Below are 26,908 nucleotides of genomic sequence, written 5' to 3'. Positions count from 1 at the left end.
GCTGTGATTTTTAACGTCCGTGGAAGCTGGACTACATGTTTGTGGAACCGAGCATAGAGAACCGGGGGCGGGCAGGAAGATAGGCTAGGCGGAGTAGTCGCTCTGGAGCAAGTTCTTCGACTGGATCGATGCATGTATGAACCTTAAAAAAATCCCGAAGGTCTAGTTTAGAAAAAACTTGGATTTTGTGATTTTAATTTTCATTGTCTCTTAGATTAAGTCGATACACCGCCCAATAATCATGCGATAATTGCTAACTCAATACCGAATCAATCGATATCTTATCGGTTGGCTAGAGGATTAATACATTTAAAAATGATAATCGATAAGCCGAACCGTTAAGATACAATTCGCCTGATAAACAACCTTAAAGTACATGGAACTATGAAAGAAGCGCGAATATTTAAGCCTAAAATAGAACGTTAGATTTCACATAGTTAATGAAACTAAAATTTTGTTTGTTGCTATATTCTTTCAAGAAGAAACTTATTAGAAGAGCATTAATTACCATACCAATAATATTATTTTTTCTTGATCTTAAAACAATCAGTGCCACCATTTTGCTTGTAATATTTACACACCCCACCCCCTTCATTTGATTATTTAGCACACCCTCAAAGAATAGAGGACAAGGATAACTTCATAAAGGAGGCAAAAAGGATCAAAAAAGAAAAGAAAAAAGAAAAAAACTCTCTTCTCCTTTGCCCAATAGAGTAGAGTAGTATTTTTTTTTTTTCTACAATCCTCAAAGCGTCAAAACCAATTCATCTCTCTTTCTTTGAATTCCATTTTTTCTCTCTCACACAGACACACACACTTTAATCTGTGCTTCCCATTCTCACACACACCCCTTTCCTAAAACACACATTTCCCCTTTTTCCTATTTATATTTCTACTTCTCTTTGGATTTTCAAGAACCCCTTTATGTATGCTTCTTGGGAATGAAAAAAAATTCAATCTTTATCTGTTAGAAAATCAAGAAAAGTTGTGGATTTGTCATTTTATTTGGTTTCTTGGAAGTTTTTATGTTTAGGGTTTCCATTTCTATTTTAATCCCTTGATCAAGTATTCCTATCAGAAGCTCCCCTTTAGGGTTCCTTTTGTTTTAATTTTAATCTTTTATTTTGGGTAAAGGTGGGTTTTTTATTTTATTTTATCATTTTCTTGCATTTTGGGGGTTGATATATAAGACTATATAAAAGCTATTAAGTAATATTGACACCCTTCTTGGTAATTTATGGTGAATTGGCCTTAATCATATAATTGAACTACTTTGTTGGGGGGTTTTATTTGTAATTCAGATTTAGTTTTTGTATGATAAGCTAGTTTGAAACAGCATTTAGAGGGAAACTGGAGAAAAAAGGTTGGATTTATTGTTAAAGTTGTTGAAAAACAAAAGAAGAACATTTTGTAGTTGGGTTAAAAACAAGTAGTGTTGTATGGGAGAGCTTGAGGAATGGGCAGAGCCAAGTGGGCTATTGCCAAATGGTCTAGTGGCAGATGCGGGGCCCGTTATCGGAGTCCTCGACTCTGAGAGATGGTCAAAGGCTGAGGAAAGGACTGCAGAGCTTATTGCCTGCATTAAGCCTAATCAACCATCCGAGGAGCGTAGAAATGCTGTTGCTGATTACGTCCAGCGGCTCATCATGAAGTGTTTCCCATGTCAGGTTGTCTTTAATGTTCCGAAATCGTGGTTACATTTGCAACATTGATGGAATTTGCTGTTGTCGTGTTATGTATTGAGTAATATTTTTGTTATTTCTGTGTGATATGAGTGACTTATCTTTACTAACAAGGACCAATGAATCAACTTGTTCAATGCATTAGGACGTTTTGTGTGCATTGTGAACTTCCGAAATGATGTATATGTTGTTGAAATTAGTGAGCTTTATTCTGTATTCTGGAGCTCATTATTGAATATACAACAGGAGGGTAAGTCCAGTGTTGTCAAAGGGCGCGCTTAAAGCACGCTTAAGCCATGAAGCGAGGCTCAAAACATGTTGAGCGCTTGGCCTTGCTTAATGTGCGCTTCGGTATCGTCATCAAGGCTGCAAGACATATTTTTCTTGCCAATGAGCGTTTCTTGAAGAGGCGATGCTAAACAATTAATATTTGACTTTATTGTTATTTGTTTTCAATTTCTTTGTCCATATATATGTTATTCATGCTTATAATCTAAGTTGCTCGGACTCGGGTGCAAGTATCCGATACGGGTACGGATCCGAGTGTCGGATTAGGAAAAATCTAAATTTTAAGATTCGGGGTGCGGATCCAGATATTGGATACGGATGCTGGGATTCGGCTAAGAAAATTCAAAATTATGAAAATAGAGTGACAAAGATATTCTAGATTTCGAGAGATAAATCTATGAAAACTTCCATGTATATTGTAGAATTCAATGTTCATTCTCCCAGATGGGCATTCCATTTCCCATCTCTTACATCGGTTTTATCTTTTATTTTGAGAAATCAAAATCTCAATCCCCCCCCCCCCCCACCCACCCCCACAAATTTGTCCAGGGATTCCGGTCAAAGTATCCGAAGTTGGTTGACCCCGAATCCGAGATGTAACCCGTCCCAGTCTTGCGTCGAGACGGGTTCGGCATAAAAAATGATGAGTCCGCGCAACTTAGCTTATAATCATTAGTCTTGGAATAAACATATATATATTTATGTTTTTTCTCTGTTTGCGCCTTTTTTCATTAAAGCCCATGCTTTATTTGCGCTTTGCGCTTAAAGCCCCAACAGAGCTTAGAGCTTTTTTTGCGCTTTTTGCTTTTGGTAACACTGAGGGTAACTAAGAGATTTGGTTGAATTGGATTTTCTTGTCATAGGTGATATTTACTATGAAGTGGAGGTTTCTATTTTCTTTTATTTTCTTAAACGGAGCGGATTAGATACAGCAGTTGGATAGAAGTAGTTGGGGATATTATGAAGGCCAATGAGTTCTGAAGTGTGAAAATGGATAGAATGTAGAGTGTGGGTGTGTGGTGGAGATGGGTGAAGAGAGTACAAGGTGGACTGGCGATATTTTAGGGGGTTCAAACTATGGCCTTGTAATCATTTTTTTCCTAAAAGAGTGGACTCATTGTTCTCATAGGTGCATAACATTTGATATGTCAAAAGACTTTGTTCTATGTATGACTAATTTTTTTTTTAATTTTTTTTTTGAGGTGAAATGATTCTTCGGGATAAGTGTGCATGACTTGTACATTTGACTATGCTATTTTTTTTGTTGTTGCAAGTCTTCCTTCACTAAGGAAGTCATTACTTTGAGTTTCCGTATAGGACTTTGTTCTACTTACTCATCTGAACACAAAAAGAGAGGAAAATAAAAAGAGCAAATGCTCCAGCCTTGTTTATGTGTGGTTTCATCTTTTGGTCTCATCTTTTGGCATTTTGCTTGTAATTTCTCAACCACTTCATGTTTCCAGGTTTTTACATTTGGCTCAGTACCCTTGAAGACTTATCTTCCTGATGGGGACATTGATTTAACTGCCTTCAGTAACAACCAAAGTTTAAAAGATACATGGGCTCATCAGGTTCGTGATATGCTAGAGAAGGAGGAGAAAAATGAAAATGCTGAATTTCATGTTAAGGAGGTTCAGTACATTCAGGCAGAAGTAAGTCCGTTTCATAGATCCTGTTTTCTTTGAGATTTGCATGCACATATTCTATATCTTCTCGATTGGTGCCTATGAGAGAGTATAGGTAGTCGTGGCTAGCTTTCACTAGGAGTTAAATGGTATTTGACAATTTGTGACTTCTGATAGAATGGGGAATTTTTTTGGATTATCTTTTAATTACAAGGAGTGTTCTAATCAGGTATTGTTAAATTTAGAAAACTAGATGGTATGATGAGCATGTTTTGTTGGTTTTATTTGGGGCTTGGATTTCACTTGTCCCCTTTTTCGGGATTCTAACTCTGGATGTGTAAAGATATCGGTCGTCCATGCTAACTATGCTTTGATTTTTGCTGTTGAAATTTCGTAAGCAAAACATTAAAAAATTTGCTTTTGTAACTATTTTTTGGGTCAATCTTTTGAAACTTTCTTTTCCTTTAGCTTTTCAGAGAATTTCTTTTCTTTTTATTTTGATGCAAGAAAGCCTTCACTATTGCACCCAAGGGTGTCGCCTAGTGGTCAATGAAGTTGGTTGAGAACCCTGAGGTCTCAGGTTCAAATGCCGGCGGAGACAAGAACACTGGGTGATTTCTTCCCATTCGTCCAAGCCTTGGTGGATAAAGTTACCCGGTACCTGTTGTTGGTGGGAGGTAGCGGGTACCCCGTGGAATTAGTTGAGGTGCGCGCAAGCTGGCCAGAACACCACATTTGTAAAAAAAAGAAATTCTAGTTTCTTATTTCTATGATTCATGCAATGATTTTATCTTGCGGTTTTGGTCAATTTAGCAGAACAGATTTCTCTTTTCAACTATCAAGACTTGTGATTCTTCTTTGATAATCTTTTTTAAGTAGAAAGAATTGTGTTACTATATCTATTTGGGATTACTTACTATCTGCTGTTTTGATTTTTAATTAAGATAGAAGGAACTACTCCTTTGAAAATATGTGACATTCATTTGAACCTTTTTTTTTTTGAGTTGCAAAAGTAATGACACTTTTCTCATTTTTACTTGAGACTAGATCTTAATTAGCATTAGAGGAAGATATCATACGAACATTAAATGTATGGTTGTATCTGACTACAGTTGTCAGAACAGAGTTATATTCCAGAAACTGTGCCAATGCTATATTAAGTTTATTTTCAATGCTCTTATACGATCAGATGGCGTTAACATTTGATCTCGTACGTTGAGATGATTTGGCACTCTGGGGGGATTATGCGTTTTAACTTTCAAGAGTAATTTATTTATGAGATCGCTTGCCAGTAAAAGAAAAAAACCCAGTTATGCTTGATATTTCATGTTTGTTAAGCACCACATAGAGGTTCTACAAAATCGTCAGTTTAAAAGTGTTCTTTTCAATGCTCCTATTTATTGAATGTTGCATCTGGAATTTAACATACATCAGCTCCCTTTTTCCGATATTATTGGAGTTATGATGGTATCATCATTAGTCTTTTTACATAATATTTTCCCCAGAAGAAATATATTGAGAGCCTAGTTTGATGAACTTGGGGAATTTTATCATGTAATTAGTTCTATGTCTATAGTTGGTTTTGTTGTAATGCTCGTTCCCAAGGCCAATAACTGTAATATCCATTGTCGTTGCTTTTAGGAATAATTACAGTTGACATTCACTACAGTGTTATTTTTCTATAGCCCTTTAGACACAAACATTTATCTCTCCCCTTGTTCTGTCCGAGTATCTATTGGTCTGTTTTTGTAGTTACTTGACCCTTTGGCTTTGGATCTTATCAATTAGATGTAGTGATACTTAACTGTATAATTTTCTCCTGAAGCTATATATGGAATTGCTTGAGCATTTTTTGGTTGGAGTATGTTCATTGCAGTGACTCTTCGCAAGTTGTGAGGAATATCTTCCAGTTCCACTAGTATTTAGACCAAGCATGGTGCACTAGGAGATTATTGTGTTGAGTGGAGTTGGGTGATGAAGGAAATGTTATTTGAGTTTGTAGCTAATTCTTCTGTTTTTTTTTTTTAAAAAAAAGGAAAGAAAGAAGAAAGAAAGAAAGCAACCAAGCTAATACTGCAATACGAATAATCAATCATCTTTGACTACTTGGGTAGCTTAAAATTATTCGTGGTTGCTAATGTTGGTTATATAGTTGAATTTTCTAATGTTGGTTATATAGTTGAATTTTCTGCAGTTCTTTTGATATGCACCAGCACCTTGGTGATTCTGTTGTCCATGAATCTCTCTCATTATTCTTGTTTTCTTTTCTGACTGCAGGTGAAGTTAATTAAATGTTTAGTTGAAAATATCGTGGTTGACATATCTTTCAATCAGCTAGGGGGTCTATGTACCCTTTGCTTCCTGGAGGAGGTGTGTAGTTTCTTATGCTATAACAGGTTCTGCTGTTTGATGATACAACCATAGAGTTAACATGCTGTCCTAAGTAATTACTTTTCCTAAAATGGAACTAGTTGAGAAGAGTTCTGGGTTAAGGAGCATAAACTCTTTGCTGTACTTGTTTTCTTTTGTAGGTTGATCACCTGATAAACCAGAATCATTTATTCAAGCGCAGCATTATCTTGATTAAGGCATGGTGTTATTATGAGAGCCGTTTACTGGGTGCTCATCACGGTCTCATTTCAACTTATGCCTTGGAAACATTAGTTCTTTACATATTTCATGTGTTCAACAATTCCTTTGCTGGGCCACTTGAGGTGCTTGTTTATTTTCACTTTTTTGTTTTTTCCTTTTGTTTTGCTGGTTTTATTTCTTATTTTTGATATTTTCATTACATACTCATAGGTCCTTTACCGCTTCTTGGAGTTCTTCAGCAACTTCGATTGGGACAACTTTTGTGTTAGTTTATGGGGTCCTGTGCCAATCAGTTCACTTCCTGATGTCACTGGTAATGAACATGTGTAGAGGCATTTAGTATTTTTTGATTTCCTGTAGTTTGGCTTGAGTTTATTTGATGGCTTAATTTTGTTGTTCGTGTTACAGCGGAACCTCCTCGCAAAGATGCTGGAGAATTGCTTCTCAGTAAATTGTTTCTTGATGCCTGTAGCTCCGTCTATGCTGTTTTTCCTGGTGGGCAGGAAAACCAAGGGCTACCTTTTGTCTCCAAATATTTTAATGTGATCGATCCTTTACGAGTAAACAACAACCTTGGCCGTAGTGTGAGTAAAGGTACTTGAAATTAGAATATTGCTGTTCACTAATTATGTCAATATAAGCATTGCTGTCATCTGTTCTGATGCTCGATTTAATTATATATTAGTAAGGTTCTGAAGTTTAATTTCTTCCACCACTGACAAGTGAGGGATAACCTAGATGAAATCACCCTCCTTCTAATGATCTTGAGGTTGGGGGTTTGAGTCGCATAGGTTGCAAAAAGGTAAGGGTTGACGACTCCTAGGCTGGTGGGCTTTGGAGGGGTACTAGAACTACTGTTTTTTACATGATGCGTGTTGGTACCCTAGAAGGATAGAAAGTTACAATTCAATTGTTTACTATCGTAGCTAAACTTTCTTTGACTAATAAAAAGCCTCGAGTAAGGGAAATTCTTGAGGCACAGCCTTGTATGACAACTGCTTAATATAAAGTTACTGCACGGTTTCTAAAGTTCTAGTTATGACATGTTCTTCACATCATTGTTTCGTGGGACTTCATATTGGTCTGATTATTGTTCTGGCAGGTAACTTTTATAGGATACGGAGTGCGTTCGGATTTGGTGCCAAAAGGCTGGCAAGGTTACTGGACTGCCCCAAAGAAAATCTAATTTATGAGGTAAACCAGTTTTTTATGAATACATGGGAGAGGCATGGCAGTGGCCAAAGGCCTGATGCCCCAGAGGCAGAATTGTCACGCCTAAGATTGTCAACACCAGATGACATACCGGACTCTCAGAATTTTAGGGTCAACCCCAGTGGGAAAAAGGTAAGTAAGGTGGAGGGAGCCAATCCACGGAATGTTTCTTCTCAACATGGTAATCACTCTTCTGGAACCTTCTCTAGAATGAATGATTCTTCTGTGTCCTCTTATACTGAAAACCAAAAGAGCCATGGCAATTTGAGCAACTCAAGGGTTCCTGATCAAGTGCAGAAGGAAGCCACTTCCTCTCAGGTTTCACATACCGACAAAATCCAGAGAGAATCAAAATCTGATCAAGTAGTGAATGATATCCAGGGTAGGTTTGTTTTTGCCAGAACGCGGTCTAGTCCTGAGCTTACAGACACCTATGGTGACAGTAACAATCAAGGAAGGCGTGGAAGAGCTCCAGAGATTGCAAAAACGCAACCCACTCCGATGAGGCAGGACAGCAGTTATAAGAGGAAGAACCAAGGATCTGAAAATATAGCAGGTCAGAGCGGTCGATCTTTAAATGATAACACGCCATCTGTTAGACACGTTCCATCCCATCAGAGTCATGATCCTGTCACCGAATCTAACGGTGGATCAAATAGCTTTCACCGAGAATCAAGCATTGATGTTCTGAATGAAGAGCTCTCATCCACTAGCGGGACACAAGGGATGCATCAGGAAGAGCAAGATCTTGTGAACATGATGGCATCTACTTCAATGCATGGATTTAATGGGCAAGTTCATTTTCCTTTTAACTGGGCTTCAGCTCAATTGCCTTTTCCTATCTCTCCTCCATTTCTTACTTCTATGGGTTATAATCAACGAAATATGCCAGGAGTTCCCACTAGTATTCCTTTTATGGATCCTGCATTCTCGAACATGCAATTTCCGCATGGTTTGATTTCACCCCATTTCAACCAGTACTTCCCAGGCCTCGGGTTGAATCCAACTTCTGAAGATCCAATTGACCGCAATAATGAAAATTTTAGCCCTATGGAGATGAACTCAGGTGAGGCAGAAAATGATTTCTGGCAAGAGCCAGATGCTGGCTCCAGTGTTGGATTTGACCCAGAAAATGGAAATTATGAAACACTTCAATCTGATTTTAAGCAACAGTCTATACATTCAGGTTTTAACTTTGTTCCTTCATCTTGGGTTACTGGCTCCGGCAACTCTCTGGGAGCTCAGCAGAAGTATATGAAAGAAAAACGTGGGCCAATTGGGGAAGAACATTCTGATAATATTCAGTTTCAGGATAGCAGAGTGAATGACATTTATGCTGAAGAAAGGATGGCAAGTTCCAGGTTCTCATCCAGTGCTCATAGTAGTTCTATGAGAAGTAAAACCTCTTCTGAGAGTTCTTGGGATGGGTCTTCTGCTAAAAGCACAAAGTCAGCAAAGGAAAGCCGGGGAAAGAAAACAGGTGCTGCAGAGCCAACTAGTGGTTATGGAAAAGGTAAAATGATGTCTGACCACGTGTCAGATCAAGCTGAGGATGAAGATCAGGATTGGAATTCTGTGTCAAACGTGGGTACTGAAATGGCTGAGAGAATCCAAGGACCTCAATCTGTTATTTCCATGCACCTTGCAAGGCATGTGGCTGAACATGAAGTTGCTCAGACAAGTGGATCGGACCCAATGATGCCCATTGCACCAATGCTTATTGGGCCTGGTTCTCGGCAAAGAATGACTGATAATTCTGGGGTTATTGCATTTTATCCCACTGGGCCACCAGTTCCATTTCTAACTATGCTTCCAATATACAATATTCCACCTGAGGCAGGAACACCTGATTCTTCAACAAGCCCTTTAGGAGGAGAAGAATGCTTAGATCATAGGGATTCAGGCCAGAACTTTGATACGTCTGAGGGAGTACTTGACCACTCTGAAGATTTAACTCCATCCAGTTCTTTTAGAGGGGCTACTTCTATTGAGGCACCTGATGAACACAGGCCCGATATACTTAACAGTGACTTTGCTAGTCACTGGCAAAATTTGCAATATGGAAGGTTTTGCCAAAACCCTAGACATTCTGGACAACTTGTTTATCCTTCTCCTGTAATGGTACCACCTGTATATTTACAGGGTCGTTTCCCGTGGGATGGTCCTGGACGACCTCATTCAGCGAACATGAACCACTTTACTCAGCTGACAAGCTATGGTCCTCGTGCATTGCCCATTGCACCTCTACAGTCTGCTTCTAATAGACCTCCTAATGTGTTTCAACGGTATGTTGATGAGATACCAAGATTCCGCAGCGGGACAGGGACGTACCTGCCAAATCCTGTAAGTAGTTGACTCATCAGACTTGTACATTAATAAATTTTATCTCTATAACTCTCTTTTATGTCTCTGTAATAGATAGTATTAGGTGGGTGTTGAGTTCCACATCAGTTGGGGTGGGGCCCAGTACTTGGTCTCTTTATATAATTTTGGGCAATCCTCACCTCATGAGCTAGCTTTTAGGGTTGAGTTAGGCCCAAGGTCCATTTTTTCACATGGAATCAGAGCCAGACCTATCCCAATTCTTGGTTTACCCAATGTAGAGCTCCCATGTTATATTGTCCACGCTCCTGATCTCCAGTCTTGAGCCGGGGGGGGGGGGGGGGGGGGGGGGAGGGGGGGGGTGTTCCCACATTGATTGTGGATGGGGTACTTAGTCTCCTTATATAGTCTTGGACAATTCTCAGCTCATGAGCGAGCTTTTGGGGTTGAGTTAGGCCAGCAAGGTCCATTCTTCACCCTAGCTACTGTAGCGAATTAATATACATCTTTCATTTAATAGAATTATTCATCTCTCTCGTTTCTGAACTTCTCATCTGTTGTATGTGATTTATAGATTTATAAATGCTACTCAATGTTTTCATTCTGTCCGTTTCACATAATGTTCAAGCACTAGTATAAAGAATGGTTTCTCAGATGCTTCTTTTATTAGTGAGAGACAGCATTATCCTTTTCACTAATTCCACGGGAGATGTTCGTGAAAAGTGAAATCTCATTCTGGTTTGCTTTTCCATGCTTTTGAGTTGATGTTGAGGATGGTTAAAGTGACATTTTGTCTATATTCTGTCCATGAAGCGCACATACAGATCACCTTTCTTTCCATTGGGGAAGCTTGATTTTGTGTGTCGTTTAGAATTTTCTCTTCTATTCTGTGCACAAGATCTTTTTTAATTGAGACGTGGTACTACATTTCAAGTGGATATTTTACCTTTGCAATTTGGTGTTGCTTCAGAAGGTTTCAGTTAGGGATCGGCACTCATCTAATACAAGAAGGGGGAATTACAACTATGAGAGAAACGATAACCATGTGGACAGAGAATCGAATTGGACTATGAATCCAAAATCTCGTGCTGGTGGGCGCAATTACAACCGCAGCCAATCTGAGAAATCAAACTCAAGAGGGGATAGGTTGGCATCCAATGATAGCCGGGCAGACAGATCATGGAGCTCACATAGGCATGACTCCGTTCCTTCTTATCTGTCCCAAAATGGTCAATTGCGTGGAAACTCAAGCCATAGTGGCCCTCCTCCAAATGTGGCATATGGCATGTATCCTTTAACAGCAATGAACCCAAGTGGAGTGACTTCAAATGAACCTGGTGGATCCCCTGTTGTAATGCTCTATCCATTTGACCACAATGCCGGTTATGGTCCACAAGGAGAACAGCTTGAGTTTGGGTCTCTGGGTCGTCCAGCAAGTGTAAATGAACAATCTCAGCCAGGTGAGGGAAATCGTCAACGGGGAGCATTTGAGCAACAGAGATTTCATGCAGTTTCTGGGCAACGGTCTTCTCCAGATCAACCATCTTCACCTCATCATCAAAGGTAAACCAAGGTAATAGTTATGGTTTTCTCAGGGGCTTCTTTTGTTCGAATTGCAGCATCTTATTTGTGAAGCTGAGCTGATGTTGGCTCAGGTTCACAGACATTAGTATCTGTTTCTTCTCTGGTGACGACAATTTCTTAACTTTTTCAATTTATATTATCAACAGGAGGATTTAATGACTTTGGCAGATCAGTGGCTGGAAGGAATTATCATTAAAGGGTACAAATTTGTAATCCCTTTAATATTAAGCTGGAAAGAAGACGGTAACAGCCAGTCATATGCTCACTTTAGTTTTGCAGTGAAGATCTGGACCACGAGTTACTCTTTAGATTTTGCGAGGAAGTGGTCACATCTGATCCTTCAGCTCTTAGTTTTGTATTTTAGCTGCAGCAACCTTCTTCAAAGAGATATAGGTTTATTCTGTTCTTGTAGAGAGATTAGCATACTGTAATCTCATTGGGAAGTAGAAACTCTTCCAAGAATTTAGAGTTTTTAACTTGTTATAGTAGTTTTACCATCAAAAAAATTCATTTTCAATAGAATGTAGTAGGATTTTGTCAAGAAAAATGTACTTGTACTAGCTTCGGCTCACTTGGGGTATTTTTACAGTGTAGCGATGCGACTGTGATGCTGACACAGAATTTAGAGTCCAATTCGAAACATGATCTTTCATCTGCTGTGCTAGTAACATCAGGAAGTTCTCTTTTGATTCATGCAATGGTTAGGAGGGGGCATGTATCATATTATTGCTTCCAAAAAGTACGCACGTGGTGTCAATGAAGCTGGAATAGACCATGGGGAGACTCAGATTTATACAACGGCTGGGGCAAAGATGTCGAGTCATTTCTTTTCATCTGTCTAAGCTTTGTGGAGAGTTACACGGTGATTGTGTTGGTGGAGGGAGCAGGTAATTAGTACACTTCTTTTAATTAGAATTGTAGAAGAACAAATCATCGCTTTCTCTAACTTTTTCCTAAATTAGAAGCAATATCTAACATTTAATTTCTTTATTTCAACAAAATACATAAAGTGTGGTTTTTTTTAAAAAAAAAAAAAAAATTAAACCGAAGACAGCTAAATTTTAATTTGGAAGCATAAATGAAGGGATAAATTTTGGAGGCCATTGTCGTGTTTTTATTCCGTCTCAAAATTGAAAAGATCTTTGAACTCTCAGAACGTTTGATAAAAATGGGTCACGTGTAAGGGACGTGGTTTCTAGACCCGTTAACATTTAATCACCATTTAGAGTGAAGATTTTATTTCATAAGTATTTTCAAGGAACGTGTTTAGCAAATTTAGACCTCTGCTCCTCCTTCCCATCTTCTTCGTACTTTTTGTGGAAGATTGAAGACCCATTGTTATTGGTTTTGATTAGCGTGGTTGGAAAACTTGAAAAATACCATTTGTTTAATGGATTTTGTTAAGCTTGATTGTTGAAGAAGACTAAGAGGATCTATTATTTTTGAAGGGTTGAGTTGAATTTAACAATTGAAACTAATTGAAATTGGTATGGGAATGCTGGATAAAAAAATTCTGAGTCGATTGGATCAATTTCGAAGCAAAAACATATTGGTGAAATGTCATAGGAACTCCTTGTGAACCGCTAGAATTGGTAAATAATTAGTTCCAAAGTTATGACACAACTTGTACTAAACGTCTGGTGATTCATTAAGACTTGTGGCAAGCCATTGCATAAGAAACTCTTGGGGATCCATTAGAATTTGTAAACAATTTGTTATAAAGTTGCACCGCAATTTGAACTAAACTAAACTCCAGGTGACTAACCAGGACTTGTAAGTTGTAGCAAGGTCATCCGTAAAAAAGTCTCAATGTTCTACCATGACATTTTGTACTTAAGTCCTAATGATCCGCAGTGAATTGCGGCAAAGCAAATCAACACTATTTTGCACAACTTAAACATTGTGACAAATCACACAATGACGTGGAATGATCTATTTATGAAAATCTTCCTTATTGTAAGTTAGGGTATTAAATGCATAATTCAAAACACAAATATAAGTGCATAATCCCTTAAACGTGCAATTTGCTCCTTTTTGCCCAAGTTGATTTATTTTATAGTCATGCATTCTTGGAGATTATACACTCAAATATTCTGTTTACTGTGTTGGTGTTCATTTATCTATATAAAAGTAATCGTATTGGTGTTCACTTGCTACATTTTCTTATACCATTATTTTTTTTTCCTGTGATGTTGCTCAGTCTTTCAGTCATTCAAGGAAACACTATATTAAATATTATGCATCAAAAGTTTGATAAAATATTACCAAATCAACACTATTTTTGTTACGTAATATATATATATATATATATATATATATATATATATATATATTTAAAGACATTTTAATTTACACTATAAACAACTACTTCCATGATACAATTACTTACAAGTTGTTTTGACTCGGCAGACAGTATATAAACTCATGTCTAATCAAATTATATCACATAAATTGGGACGGAGGAAGTACTATTTATGGTTAATATCTCGAATATATAATTAATAACTTTCTGATATTTCTTAGGGGAGTTTATTGTCGCATTCGAAAATGGAAAGGAGTATAGAGGTGGGCAGTGGAATAGTGGTGTGTGAGTTAGTTAGCATAGTGCATGGAATATATCAATATACAGCTGGCTAATGCTCTTAACTGATCATTACTCCTACAAATACCTAGCTAGCTATCTCATTTGAGCTTATTCTGCCATGGATGCTCCATACAAACCCCCAAAATTAAAAATTTGATCTTGATAACCTAAGGCGTTGGCTTCAAACTCTTGTCAAATCCCAGACCATCTTAAAATGACATACATTTCACTTCACATTAAAGGTAAAGCTGAATATTGGTACCAATGTTACGTTTCAGACCAAATTACTAGGGACAAGTTCTGTGTTGACATTTGTAAACGATTTGGTGTTGACGTAATGGGAAAATTTAGAAGTGTTGAACAGAGTGAAGATATGGATGTTGAAGAATACGTAGAAAGGTTTGAGAAGGTTATGTGTGATATGGTTTCTGCTTATCCTCATTTAGAGGAGAAGTTCTATGTGTCTTGTTTTATTGCTGGATTGAAGACAGAAATTAAGCATTCTGTGAATATGCATAGTCCTATCACTCTTATTGATGCCTTTTACGTAGCTAATCTACAGGCAAAATACCTTACAGTTTTGTATAAAGAAGAAGAAGAAGAGGTTGAGGAAGATGAGAAGGAGGAAGACCATGGGCATGTGTTACGCTTTACGGATTAGGGATTCTTGTTTTGGTCTATGTTACTCGGACTCTTCAAAAATGGACACGGGTGCATGTCGGATCCTCCGAAAGTAGTACATTTTTTAAGGATCCGACACGAGTGCGGCGTCATTTTTGAAGAGTCCGAGCAACATAGGTTTTAGTGATGAAAACTTACTAGCCCAGTATCGTTTATGATTGATTAAGATGAAGATTTTCCAGTAGTCGATTTCCAGGCTCGGTTAGCTTTACTTAGTTGTAATAGGTAATATGCCTTTTAAAATTTGTCTTAAATCAAATAGAGTATGATCGTTGTTGGACAACTAATTTTTCATTCATTTGGAATTGTGATTTTACCTTGCTCATGACATTTTTCGCTGCCGGTGTAGTTTATATATTAAATAAACAAGAAGGTAAACTATAAATATACAAGTTGTATATAGGCTGCCAGTATAGTTCTCAATGTAACAGGGAGTGATAATTGAGAGAGAGCACTGCTTCTCACCAAAAAAAAAAAAAACCGTATAACTAAAACAGAGAGACAGACTGCTGCCTTTGTCTGCTGATACAATTCAACAACATTGAGCAGAAAGTTTAATTTATGCATTAGCACTTCACCTTTCGACTAAACTCTTGAGACGTTTTCTCTTTTAATTATCTGAAAGGAGTGTGGGTTTCTATAACTCGATCTGTGCTTTATATGGATGCAGTGTAGTTGACACAACTTTGAACAATGTAGGACAACTTAGTATAGCTTCTTGGTTGTTATGAGAAGAGCATTATGAACCTTTTGGGAGATCTAGTACTGTGAGGATGATGGAAGAGCTTCCAAAATCTTATCACTAGTTTTCAAGTAAGACTTCACTTACAACTCACATTCCATATATAGAATCCTGTTTATTTTTGTCCAATAAATGCTCGTGATCATATTTCCTATATGCGTCAAACTGATTGCGTTATTTAGACATTCCTTTTCAAGACAAAAGGAAAAAGAAGAGGTTGCACTGGGAGGGTTTCTAAGTTTCATCCATATGTAGGCCTTTTCCAAAAATATACTTGCTATTTTAGATCCAATAGTTTGACAATAATTCTTCAGCAAATTCTATCCCTGTGAACAATTTCCAAAGAGAACTGTGGTGCCTACTGAATCAATTCTGGAGTTGGGCAATATTTGTTCTACCTTATATAAGAACACCCTGGAATTCTAGATGCTCCTTTAATTTTAATCAAGTGGTCGAATATCAAAACATTTACATCATTAACGTTGAAAACTGGCACCAACAGATGTATATTTTTTGAAAAAAAAAAAAATGGGGGTAGGAGAAGGGATTACAAGATGGGGAGTGTTGCCTCACCAATATGTTGAAAGTTCAGGTAGTCAACCAAAACTGAGCTACTAAGATTTTCCCACCAACAGATATACATAGCATTAGTCTTAGCACCATTTTTGGGTTTGAATTCACATTAGGAAAAGGTTGATAACAAAACTACAATTTAAAAATTGCTGCTATCTGAGAAATGCAGGCATTTGTAATTTCCGGACTCTAAAATGAAGAGACAAAAATAATTTACTAGAAAGAGGAAAGGCCAATTTGCCTGTAAACGAAAAGGAACTCAAATTATGCTCTGTCAAGGCTTTCAATTCTTCCTAGTAACTAAATTACAAACAATTGTAAAAGCAGCGTAAGCTAAAAAAATAATTGTTGCATTGCATGGCCTGCGCGTGTATATATACACTTCGTATGCATATATGAGAAGAAGCAACACTATCTCAACTTACTTGGAACGTAGTCCAGGAACATTTTTCAATCCCATTTTCCCGAGAACAAGCTTTGGAATTGCTGGAGGGTTGTCAAGCCCCATTGTCCGACTAAACTCGTTTGCAAGTTCAACAAGTCTGTACTTATCCTTACCAATAGACCTGTTGGAATTATAGTAACCAAGCCATGCCTGGTATGCAGTTTCTTTGCTTTTCATATCTATATGGGCTAATGCACGTTCCACCTACGCAAAGCATATATGTTAGCTTAATGTTGCTATTACCAAAAATATGTTATTTAAAAAATAGAAAAAGAAAACAAAGGAATTCTCTTCAGATTATGACCGCTAGCTAGAACTAATCATGGCTCACGCAAAGTAAATACCGACCTTTTTCTTGGTCTCTGGATCAATCAGAGGTACAGGTGCCTTTGATATCGGCAAATCTTTAATTGTAGACAAGAAATATTCCTCCCATGGAGCCAACAATAAAATGCCTTGTCCTTCTTTTCCTTTCCGCCCGGTTCTACCTAGACGATGGATATACTGCTGTCTATCAGCTGGCACTCCAATCTACAAAAGAAAGGAGTTGACATGAGCCTACAGATGCATGATATACATTAGCAAGCATATGTAAAGACGATATATATAAAGCTTGGTTTCTAAGAAATCAGTCTAGATGAACAGCTAAATAACTCTGGTAACAGAATACTTCCAACTGAACAATGAATGCATGACTTGGGGAATCTTAGTAGCTCAATTGGTTGGCTACCTAAACTTTCACCTTGTTGGTGAGGGTCTGATTCCCCACCACCTTGTAATCCCCTCCCCTGTTTCCCCTACCCCCAATTTTAAAAATAAAAATAAAAAGGAATGCATGACTTAGCCTGTTGGATGATAGAAGACAAGATTAATTTCGTCAGAGGGAGGGTTTTGACACAACTTACATTTAAGAAACGCATTCAGCCTAGGCTTGGTAGAGAAATTTAAACACTAGACTGCACCAAGGACATTTAATATTGTGCAGGTAACATCACATCTAACCCAAGTTGACAAGACATACCTGTACAACTAAGGTAACATCTGGATAATCTACTCCACGAGCAGAGACATCCGATGAAACTAGAATAAGACCTGTTGACTTGCGAAATTCATCTGAAACCCTTGTTCTATAGCTTTGTGGCTTACGAGAATGAATCTCCCGCACATTTAAGTTAAGTTCACCAAGAAGTTCAGCAACTAGTCTTGTCACCATTGCAGTTGTGCAAAATACAAGAACCTGCACTCAAGGATCAGAATCAAGATAGTAGGTGAAATCTGCAAGTGATGGTTATTTGAACTTCCAGTTCAAAAATAGCATATATGACAAGTAAGCTATGGTGACCTACTTTTCCTTTTCCCCTCAAGAAACCCAGAAAAAAATATGCGATTCGTACGTAATTTCCAAGTATAGTACCTTATAGTTAACATCATCAGCAATGTGCTCTTTTAATAGAGCATAAAGAAGTGAAAAATGTGTTTCTAGAGGAGAAACCAGATGCATCTGCTGAACCTGAAGATTTCACAAAGAATTAAAAAGTCAAGTCAGATCCAACAAAGGTATTAATCCTAGAACTCCAAGAAATAACCAAGACCTACTTGTGCATGTGTCTCTTCACTGCCTTCCTCCACGGTATTGATAAATTCATGGTCTCTTTTCAAAGCAATATGGCAAATTTGACGGACCTGGAAAGTTAAAGGTAAATTCATTTCCATCTCTTTGTAATACTTACTCCACGAGAGTAAAAGAAAATACCTCCGGTGGAACTGTTGCAGAAAAGAGAAGTGTTTGGCGCTGTTTTGGAATAGCAGAGATGATTTTCTCAATTTCTTTACGGAACCCCATATCCAATAAATGATCAGCTTCATCAAGAACCAACACTTGAACACCCATCAATCGAGTAGCAAATCCTGCTGTATTCTCTACGTGATCTCTAAGCCTCCCAGGTGTCGCCACAAGTATCTGAGTCGCGTATTGGAAAACATTAGTAATTATTTCGTTTTTGAAAAGTGGACCTAGTAGTTATTTTTGGAAGTGCAAAGCAACCAAGACAATCTAATTTGTTATTAATTGATCATTAGTTGAACACTGACTTGCATTGGAAGGGCAATCATGACTATAAGTTGAAAAATTATTTATTTTCAATCATAGGATGCACTGAGATTGTTCAAAAATAGGTCTTTCACACAGCCATCTGTATCTTCTCAAAGACTTGCCTGCCACATTATCCCGTAGAAAGTTAATAAGCATGCTTCAGTCAGTCTAAAGGATGCATACAAAGGATGAATAAGACTAAGCTAAGAGGTACTATAATAAGTTTGCTTTGTGAGATCTTAAGGAATCTTGTGAGGAGCATTTCTAATATTCATCATGCCGGGCTTAACTTTCCCTTAATGTAACTCCATGCCTGCAATGTTACATCCAATCATATCATTATTGTTGTGGATAAATTGTAGTTGTACTAGATTCTGCCATTCTGGTATGCGACAGTTAAACGTAAAACAAAACCTCCTTTTCTGAGTCATCAAAAACTAAAGCTCGCCAAAGATTTTACTAGCGTTTCAGAATTTTCATCTAAGTGAATTCTTCTTCTCAGCTAGAGAGCTGTTACTTCATTTATCACAAGAGCCATGTATATATTTATAATGCAGGGACTTTATAATGAATAAGTGTACAACAATAATTACTCCGCCTGACACGACCTCTGTTACCCTTCTCAGAAAAATAATTACCTGACATGGATTTGCTTGCATCCTTTTCTGCTCAAGTGCAAGCCGTGTTCCTCCTATAACAACTTGAACCCCAATTGAAGGGTGATATTTTAACAAGGTGTTGGCCTCGGCAGCTGCTTGAGTTGCAAGCTCCCGGGTAGGGCATATCACAAGCACCAGAACTGGTGGCCTCTTTTGATCACGAGTGTTGGGGGGTGATTTTACCACAACTTCAATTGAAGGAAGCTGAAATCAAATTATTAGAATGGTTCAGGCTAACGTGATCTCAGAGATGCCAATCATTTCTCAGACAAATTTAAAATGACTATGCAAACTTTATACCAATTTTTGGAGAATCTTTAACATGATTAATTTAACAGAGTTGATATTTTTAATTAAAAAGCACTAGGTTTACAGAATCCATTTCGAAGCCACAACTCAATCAGCCCTGTTCCAAGAAATGAGGGCAGTAGGAATGTTCAATTACACAAGTCACCAAGGAAGTTACTCCAACGGAACACCAATGATAACTGGTGACATTAATGAGTATAAATCCATTTGTTACATGAGGATTGTGTGCGACATTTTTTTTAATTCATATATCAATAGATACTCTCTGATGGAAAAGATTCAGTGTTTTACCAAAAATGCTACAGTTTTCCCAGTTCCAGTCTTTGCCTTGGCCAGAACGTCCTTTCCTACCAAATACAATTGAATACAACAGGCACTGTCATCATTAACGCATATAATAGTGAATAAGACAAAAAATCTTTGCAACAGACAAGGCTGGGATAGCACTCTTAACACATAATATGTTTCTGCATGTACTTTTAGACTGGTTGAAGTAACACAACTGGACTTATCATTTACAAAGCCATCAACCACTATATACTAACTGATGAATGAAATCTCAACCCTCTATGCTTCAAGCTTCGAGCTAGTGTAAAAGCTCACCTTTCAGAATAACGGGAAGGGTTGCCTCCTGCACTACGGTCATCGTTTTGTATCCAGCATCTTTAACTCCTTTCAGAGACAAGGGACAGAGTGGAAACTGATCAAACCTGCAGGAAAAATGATACAAATATTATCTGATAGAATAAAGATATTTAAATTGACGGAAGAAATTTAATCTTCCTTCAGGTTATTTAGAGCATCAACAGAAATATTTCATTATAACTGCCTTGATAATTAGAAGTTCTATAGAAGGTCCATCTAAAACTGGACAAGTTACCACATTCTTGGGCAAAACTCCTCTCTATGTGTAGAGCCAACAATAGATCCACTCTCAACTAATTGATGAGGTATCATTCATGCAATCAACCCCGTCATCAAAATTTCTTTATCAGTCCCCTTCTGTTATGTTTTCCTACAGAATGATTAAGCATATACAGTGTCTCTCTTCTTCCCATAATATTTGATCATGATAACTAATCCACTAAATTTTCCCGGATTATCTCTCTATTTTCATTTAACATATACCCGAATAACGACTATCACATATCTAAATCCTAAGTGACTCAGAAGTACTGAATAACAATAACCACCAAAATCCACATTGCTTTTCTAGCAAAAGATTCAGAAACCTTTGGCTCACATATGCGAGTGTCATTATTTATTCATTATTTTAATAGCATGCTTCTAACAGCTCCAGACAGCTATTCAAAAACATTCTAACAATCAGTATACTGCATGATATATAGTCATGATTTTATAAATTACCCGGTTTCCGTGAGGTGGGAATCACTTTTTCCAGATGAACTCGGGCGTGATGCCCTTGGACTATCCTCCTTTTCCAAAGATATCACTTTTTCATCCTTAACCTCATCGTCTTCATCAGATTCTTCACTTTCTTCCTCACTATCAATCAAATTCCGAAACCCCTTATAACCATTCTCCTCTTCCTCATCCTCACTTTCATTCTCATCATCTGTATCATCTTCATCCAACAACATCGAACTCCCTCGCCCCATACCCGTTCCTTCTTTCCTCCCTAACCTACTACTACCACCTTGTGCTCCCATTTCTCTACCATATCCACTACCAACCCTGCCATTACCCCTCCTACTCTCACTCGGACTCGCCATTTCACTTCCAAACCTTCCCCCTTTCCTCGGAAAGGACTCCATCCTATCTCGGCTTCCACCTCTCCCTACATCACTTCCAAACCTTCCTCCCCGCGATGACGACTCCATCCTATCTCGGCCTCCACCTCTCCCTACATCACTTCCAAACCTTCCTCCCCGCGATAACGACTCCATTCGATCCCGACCTCCACTTCCTCTACCCTCACTACCAAACCTTCCTCCCCTCGTTGACGACTCCATCCGATCCCGACCTCCACTTCCTCTACCCTCACTTCCAAACCTTCCTCCACCCCTCGTTGACGACTCCATTCGATCTCGACCACCACTTCTTCCACCCCTATCATTTCCAAACCTCCCTCCACCCCTCGAATTCGACTGCATTCCACCTCGTCCTCCACCTCTACCACCCCCGAATTCACTTCCAAACCTCCCTCCATTCCTCGAATTCGACTGCATTCCACCTCGTCCTCCACTTCTCCTATCAGGCCCACTAAAATCATCATCATCATCATCCCTTCTTCTCTTATTACCAAATTTACCCCTTCCCCTTTCCTCATTATCATCACTATCACTATACACCTGAGTTTTCTTAAACGAAGAATCTGACCTCAACCCACTAACCCAATCACTAAGTTCAGCTTCATCTTCAATCAAGCTCTTCGAAACGGGACCCGAACCCGACCCGGGTCTACCGGACCGGGTCGAGAACTTACGAAGCTCTTGTTGACCCGGATCCGGTAAAATTGGAAACCCAACTGACCTGTACTTGAGCTTGTGTGGGAACATTCTAGAAAAAGCGGGTATTGCTTTAGGCTTTAAGGTTGAATTGCATTTCATAGTGGGGAAATGAGTAACTGCGAATGTTGAATTGAAGAAACGAAGCTGTGGTAATAGCTTGACAGGCATGGAAAAATGGAGATAAATATAAAGGAGGGGAGAAATTAGGGTTTTGAAGAAGAGGAATTGAGAGGATAGGGTTTTTAGGGTTTAAGCCCCTCTTTTGGAGGGTTTAAGGGTAACAGATTGAGAGGGAGATATTTGTATGTCAGAATACGACGACGTTTTGGTGACTAGGGTATAGTTATTGAGAAAATTACAAGCTACGAAAATTGACCCATTTTTTTAATTCTTATAAAAAATGACTCAAATTTCTCTCTCTCTCTGCCTTCTTATATGTTTGTATATATTGGTATAAGTGTCTGTATATATTTGTATATTGTGGCCTATTTTTTATAATGTAAGTTTTGGGCTATTTTTTTGAAATGTGAGTGACTAACTTGTATATTTCTGAAATTTTCCCATAGTTATTTGTGTATTAGTTATTCATGTATCAGTTATACATTCTATCTTACATAAAGTAATACATAGATTCACTTATACATGTATTAATTATACGTGTTTCTAAATTTCAAACTAAACACCATATTAATTTTATACATGAATAACTTATCTCTTTAACCAGCTAACAAATAAGGTGTTACTTATGCAGAATTTAATACCTACATAACTCACTTTTAAATCAGCTACGAATTTGGTGCTATGTTCAATTTGGTCCCAACAATTTTGCTCGTTTCTATTTATCCACACCAGTGTTTTAAAAAGCGGGGGCGTGAGGCGAGGCATTTTACTTAGTACGGGACGTAAGCCCCATGAATCTTTAAATTTATAGTGTAGTGAAATAGTATAATAACATTAAAATTTAAAAAAACACACATTAATAATTTTAAAGAATTAAAAGACATGACCAAAGAAATTCATAGAAAACAAAACGTCTAACATGATTTTACAGTGTAATGATTTAAAACCTATTATGAGGTGCAAATTAACTCTAACATCCTAACTACGCAATTTCTTAAAACATATCACTATAACACTAGGAAATTTACCTCCTAAAAGAAAATAATGAATAAACTTAGCTTTATTCAGTATTATAATTTAAATTTAAAATATCACCCCTTTATGAATAAAAACAAAATCACTTTCAAATAGCGAAATAAAAAAAAATGAGACATAGGAAAAAACATGAAGACCAACACAAGTGAAGATGTAAAATTCGACTATGTATTTTTAAAAGAAATATTAAAGTAATATTCACCCACATGATGTTCTCAAATAGTAAACATGCAACAATATCATGACTTTATTTTAGTTACTCTCAATCTTCTTATTTCTATATGGAAAAAACTATCAAGCATCATTCATTTACTAAAGAATTATGAGGGTCACCGATATTAATTAAGAAATTTGACACATAATTTGTGTAAGAACTGTTAAGCGAGCCCCGAGCGTTGGGCGTTAGGCATGTTTATGGCATATAGTCGAGCGCTTAAAGCGTAAGCCTCACAAAACTAAGTCCCACAAAACTAAGCCCCACACGTGAGCCTTAAAGAGTTTTGTCAGTGTCTCGCCCCGAGACGAGTCCCAAAACTGTCTTTAAAACACCGATCCACACACTCGTTCATTTTCTACACAATTGTGTCAAATAATTTGGAGTCCATGCTTTAAACGAAATACTAGTTGAATTTGTCTTACGCCCTTGTGTGACAAGTTAGCAACCAGGGGCCATACTTTGTGTTAGTTTGTTCGTCTTGTACGTCTTAAGCGAGTTTTGCATGTTATATTGGTGATCTTCTACGCTTATTATCTTTAAAATTTTAATGTGACTTGTTTATATAATAGTACACTATATGGTTTTGTTTTAGAATATGTAATAAAGTTAATGGCTTAATTAGTCATTGTCATGTGCAGATATTTGAATTAGGTTTTAATATATTGTACTTTCGATTTTATACAAGTTTTATACGTTCACTAATAATTTATATATATATATATATTTTAAAAATGATGGGATTTACACTTTTGCCTCAGAACATTATGCTCCCATTCCAAATATACTACTAAAACGCCTCCATATCGTTCTCTATCTTTTAAAACAATGCATGGAGTGAGGAGGAGTTGAAGGTTATGCATTACTTGAGTTTGTTTACCAAAAATATTACTGGTAACTACTAACTAATAAGACCACCTTTTTTTTTTGGTAACTTAATAAGACCACCCTTAATTCACAGAATTGCTTTTCTTTGTATATAATTAAGTCGTTATATATATTTAAAAATCATGTACACTTGTTTTTGGAAGAGCTTCTCCATTCTTAATTATTAGGTGAAATGCTAATTGTGAAATCGTCAAGTAAGAATAACTTTGGGATTTGGTGGCGAACCAAAGTCAATATTTAGATGCATGTGGTGTTTACACCTAATTAGACAATTAACCTAAAAAATCTATAAATATAAGTGAAAATGCATATCACTTAGCTATGGTTAAATATTAAAAGATGTGTATACAAACATATACAATCTATGTTTTAATGAAAAACTACTTGTTTACACCATCTCATTGCCACTCTTAGGCCCCGTTTGTCCATAGATACCAAATAATTTTTCACTTTTTTTTTTTTGGAATTTTGGAATTGAAGTTGTGTTTGGCCATAATTTTTGAAATTGTAATTTTTTGTGAAATGTAATTGTAAAAAAGTGATTTTTTTTTAAAAATAAGTTTTTTGAGTTTTTGATATTCCGAAATATAACTTCAAGTTATATTTAAAATTTTTATGGACAAACACTGACTTAAAAAAAAGTAAATTTTTTTTTTGGAATAAAGTGAATAATTTTTATGTCAAACGGGGCTTAATTAAACGAAGGGGGATGAACTGTCTCATGATTAACTTTTGACACTAAACAAAAGACTTTCTTGGAATAACTTTAATTTGTTTGACTTTACTACCACGTGAAGCTAGCTAGCATGTACTACAAAAAGAAAGTACGAAATAATATCTTTATGCAATGGGAAAACTATGTCTATAAAGGAGAAATATTTACGTGACGATAATTTTTTTTATTTATAAAACATAATGATATTTTACGAAACATGGCAAAATTTTATATATTTTTCGTTTTTTATTTTTTATTTTTTAAAATATTTTTAAAAAAATAATAATTTTAAACTTAAAAAAAACAATTTTATATTTTTTTTAATTTTTTTTTTTTTTGCTCAAAGGCTTAAAATATTTGTGTATGAAAGCTATATGAAATGTGTATATGTAAGTGAAATTTTTAATATAGTTTTTCATACACAAAATGTGAATGAAATTCTAAGTCTTGAGCGAGATATACACATTTCATACCATTCTCATACATAAATTTTTTAGCGCAATGTTTAAGTCTTGATCGAGATATACACATTTCATACGTTTTTCATACATAAAATTTGAGCGAATTTTTTAAGCCTTGAGCAAGATATAAATATTTCATACACAAAAATTTAAGCGATTATTTTAAGTCTTGCATGTTGTATCAAAGTTATATACAACGTTGTTGTAGTTGTATTAATTTTAGAGAAATCTAACATGAACTTTATATACGAAAATGTGAGCGAAATTCTAAGCTTTGAGCGAGATACAAATTTCATACCGTTTTCATACATACAATTTTGAGGTAATTTTTTAAGCCTTGAACGAAATATACACATTTCATACAGTTTTCATACACTAAATTTTGAGTGAACTTTTTAAGTCTTGAGCGAGATATACACATTTTATACAACTTTCATACATAAATTTTTGAGCGAAAAAAATTATAAAATAAAATAAAATAAAATAAAAATATATATATATATATATATTTTAAAAAGTATGTTTATTATAGGGTTTGTAATATGTTGTTTTGTAAATAGAAAACTATCGTCATATTTCGTAAATATTTCTCCTTAATATGTATATATATGTAATTTACCCTTATGAAATTTGGACTGTCGACACCCAATGTTTTCAACACTTCTTCCGTAAATTAATTATTTTAATGCATTCCGCTGGAATAACTATTGCTTCAGTGATTCTTTAATTTCCTTATTTACTGTGTACTAAACTAGTGGTGTAATTATATTATTTGGTCAATTAAACTACTTATCATCTATCAACACGGTAAGCTCCTTTATTATGGAAAGATAAGTGTAATTAATTGTTTTTCTTGTTGACACTTCCTTTTTTTTCTTAGCCATCAACCTCGACCTTGTATCACTGGCAAGATACACAAGATTAAAACGTTTTGACGTACTTTACTAATTAAACATGCATGCGTGTGAGAAATTATTTTGCTATCTTATTTGTCAAACACACTGCTTACAATTAAAATTTAATAATTGATAATAAGTACTTAGAAAATGTTTTAAAGGCATGTGTTATCTTCTTATTTACACTACTAGAAATAGAGATTTTACCCACCGACATTCAGTGGGAAATTTATCCTATAAAACATGATTTTCCCACCTCATTCCCACTGAACCATCTCACTGGGAAAACGCATGATGGAAAACGGGTTTCTATTAAAACGCTGAGAAACTTCTTAATTTTTCTGTATGAAAACACTACTGTTTATGTTTTCCCGCCGACATTCAGTGAGAAATAGCCTCTGAACATTTTTCAGTGAGAAATTCAGTGGGAAATAGGGAATTTTTATTAGTATATTTACATGACGATTAGCAGTGGCGGAGCTAGGAATTTGATGAAGGGTGTGCAAATTTTCTTCTTACTTGTGTTAAGGGTGTGCAAAATTGAATAGATACTCATTGTACCTAACATTTAACCTATGTATACCGCGTAATTTTCCGACGAAGGGTGTGCACCTGACCACCCTTCGCCCAAGGTGGCTCCGCCCATGACGATTAAGTATTGGCATAAGCAATGGTGGAGGGCAGAACTTTCACCAAGGGAGTTCATCATCTATGTATT

At 36.6% G+C, this 26,908-nt stretch overlaps 2 protein-coding genes across 5 annotated transcripts; one reads left to right on the top strand and one right to left on the bottom strand.

Moving 5' to 3' along the window:
- Positions 1-642: 642 nt before the first annotated feature.
- Positions 643-14,893, top strand: LOC132645459 (uncharacterized). Of its 3 annotated transcripts, XR_009584108.1 has the most exons (10): positions 643-1,667; positions 3,434-3,622; positions 5,873-5,965; positions 6,127-6,309; positions 6,398-6,500; positions 6,596-6,781; positions 7,290-9,742; positions 10,692-11,284; positions 11,452-12,192; positions 14,468-14,893. XR_009584108.1 is itself a non-coding variant. In XM_060362451.1 (9 exons), the coding sequence occupies exons 1-9, from the start codon at positions 1,440-1,442 to the stop codon at positions 11,459-11,461; spliced, it is 4,035 nt and encodes a 1,344-aa protein (XP_060218434.1). In that variant the 5' UTR covers positions 643-1,439; the 3' UTR covers positions 11,462-11,938. The 3 variants fall into 3 exon arrangements, 2 of the variants coding, with proteins under 2 accessions (XP_060218434.1, XP_060218435.1); XM_060362451.1 differs by lacking the exon at positions 14,468-14,893 and having other exon boundaries at positions 10,695-11,284; positions 11,452-11,938; XM_060362452.1 differs by lacking the exon at positions 14,468-14,893 and having other exon boundaries at positions 644-1,667; positions 10,692-11,294; positions 11,452-11,938.
- A 1,187-nt stretch (positions 14,894-16,080) lies between these two features.
- LOC132645460 (DEAD-box ATP-dependent RNA helicase 31-like) lies at positions 16,081-22,145 on the bottom strand. Of its 2 annotated transcripts, XM_060362455.1 has the most exons (11): positions 21,272-22,145; positions 20,759-21,205; positions 19,994-20,100; positions 19,682-19,737; positions 19,061-19,285; positions 18,084-18,290; positions 17,927-18,013; positions 17,745-17,840; positions 17,352-17,567; positions 16,679-16,861; positions 16,081-16,534 (listed from the first exon to the last, which is right to left on the bottom strand). In XM_060362455.1, exons 1-11 carry the CDS (start codon positions 22,027-22,029, stop codon positions 16,307-16,309), a joined length of 2,610 nt encoding a protein of 869 aa, XP_060218438.1. In that variant the 5' UTR covers positions 22,030-22,145; the 3' UTR covers positions 16,081-16,306. The 2 variants fall into 2 exon arrangements, with proteins under 2 accessions (XP_060218438.1, XP_060218437.1); XM_060362454.1 differs by having other exon boundaries at positions 20,759-22,144.
- Positions 22,146-26,908: the final 4,763 nt, after the last annotated feature.

Source organism: Lycium barbarum, chromosome 6, assembly GCF_019175385.1.
Source record: "Lycium barbarum isolate Lr01 chromosome 6, ASM1917538v2, whole genome shotgun sequence".
In the NCBI taxonomy this organism is placed as follows: Eukaryota; Viridiplantae; Streptophyta; class Magnoliopsida; order Solanales; family Solanaceae; genus Lycium; species Lycium barbarum.
Note: the sequence above shows the minus strand (reverse complement) of the source record. Positions and strands in the feature narration are given on the sequence as shown.

Bases quoted from the DNA above. Each gene is read 5' to 3' on its own strand.
- LOC132645459 (XM_060362451.1), top strand. From the start codon at position 1,440: ATGGGAGAGCTTGAGGAATGGGCAGAGCCAAGTGGGCTATTGCCAAAT. The intron at 1,668-3,433 runs GTTGTCTTTAAT...TCATGTTTCCAG, and splicing joins TGAAGTGTTTCCCATGTCAG to GTTTTTACATTTGGCTCAGT. The intron at 3,623-5,872 runs GTAAGTCCGTTT...TTCTGACTGCAG, and splicing joins TTCAGTACATTCAGGCAGAA to GTGAAGTTAATTAAATGTTT.
- LOC132645460 (XM_060362454.1), bottom strand. From the start codon at position 22,029: ATGCCTGTCAAGCTATTACCACAGCTTCGTTTCTTCAATTCAACATTC. The intron at 19,286-19,681 runs GTAAAACACTGA...ATTTGATTTCAG, and splicing joins GGAAAACTGTAGCATTTTTG to CTTCCTTCAATTGAAGTTGT. The intron at 16,862-17,351 runs GTATGTCTTGTC...TTTCTTTTGTAG, and splicing joins ATGTTACCTTAGTTGTACAG to ATTGGAGTGCCAGCTGATAG.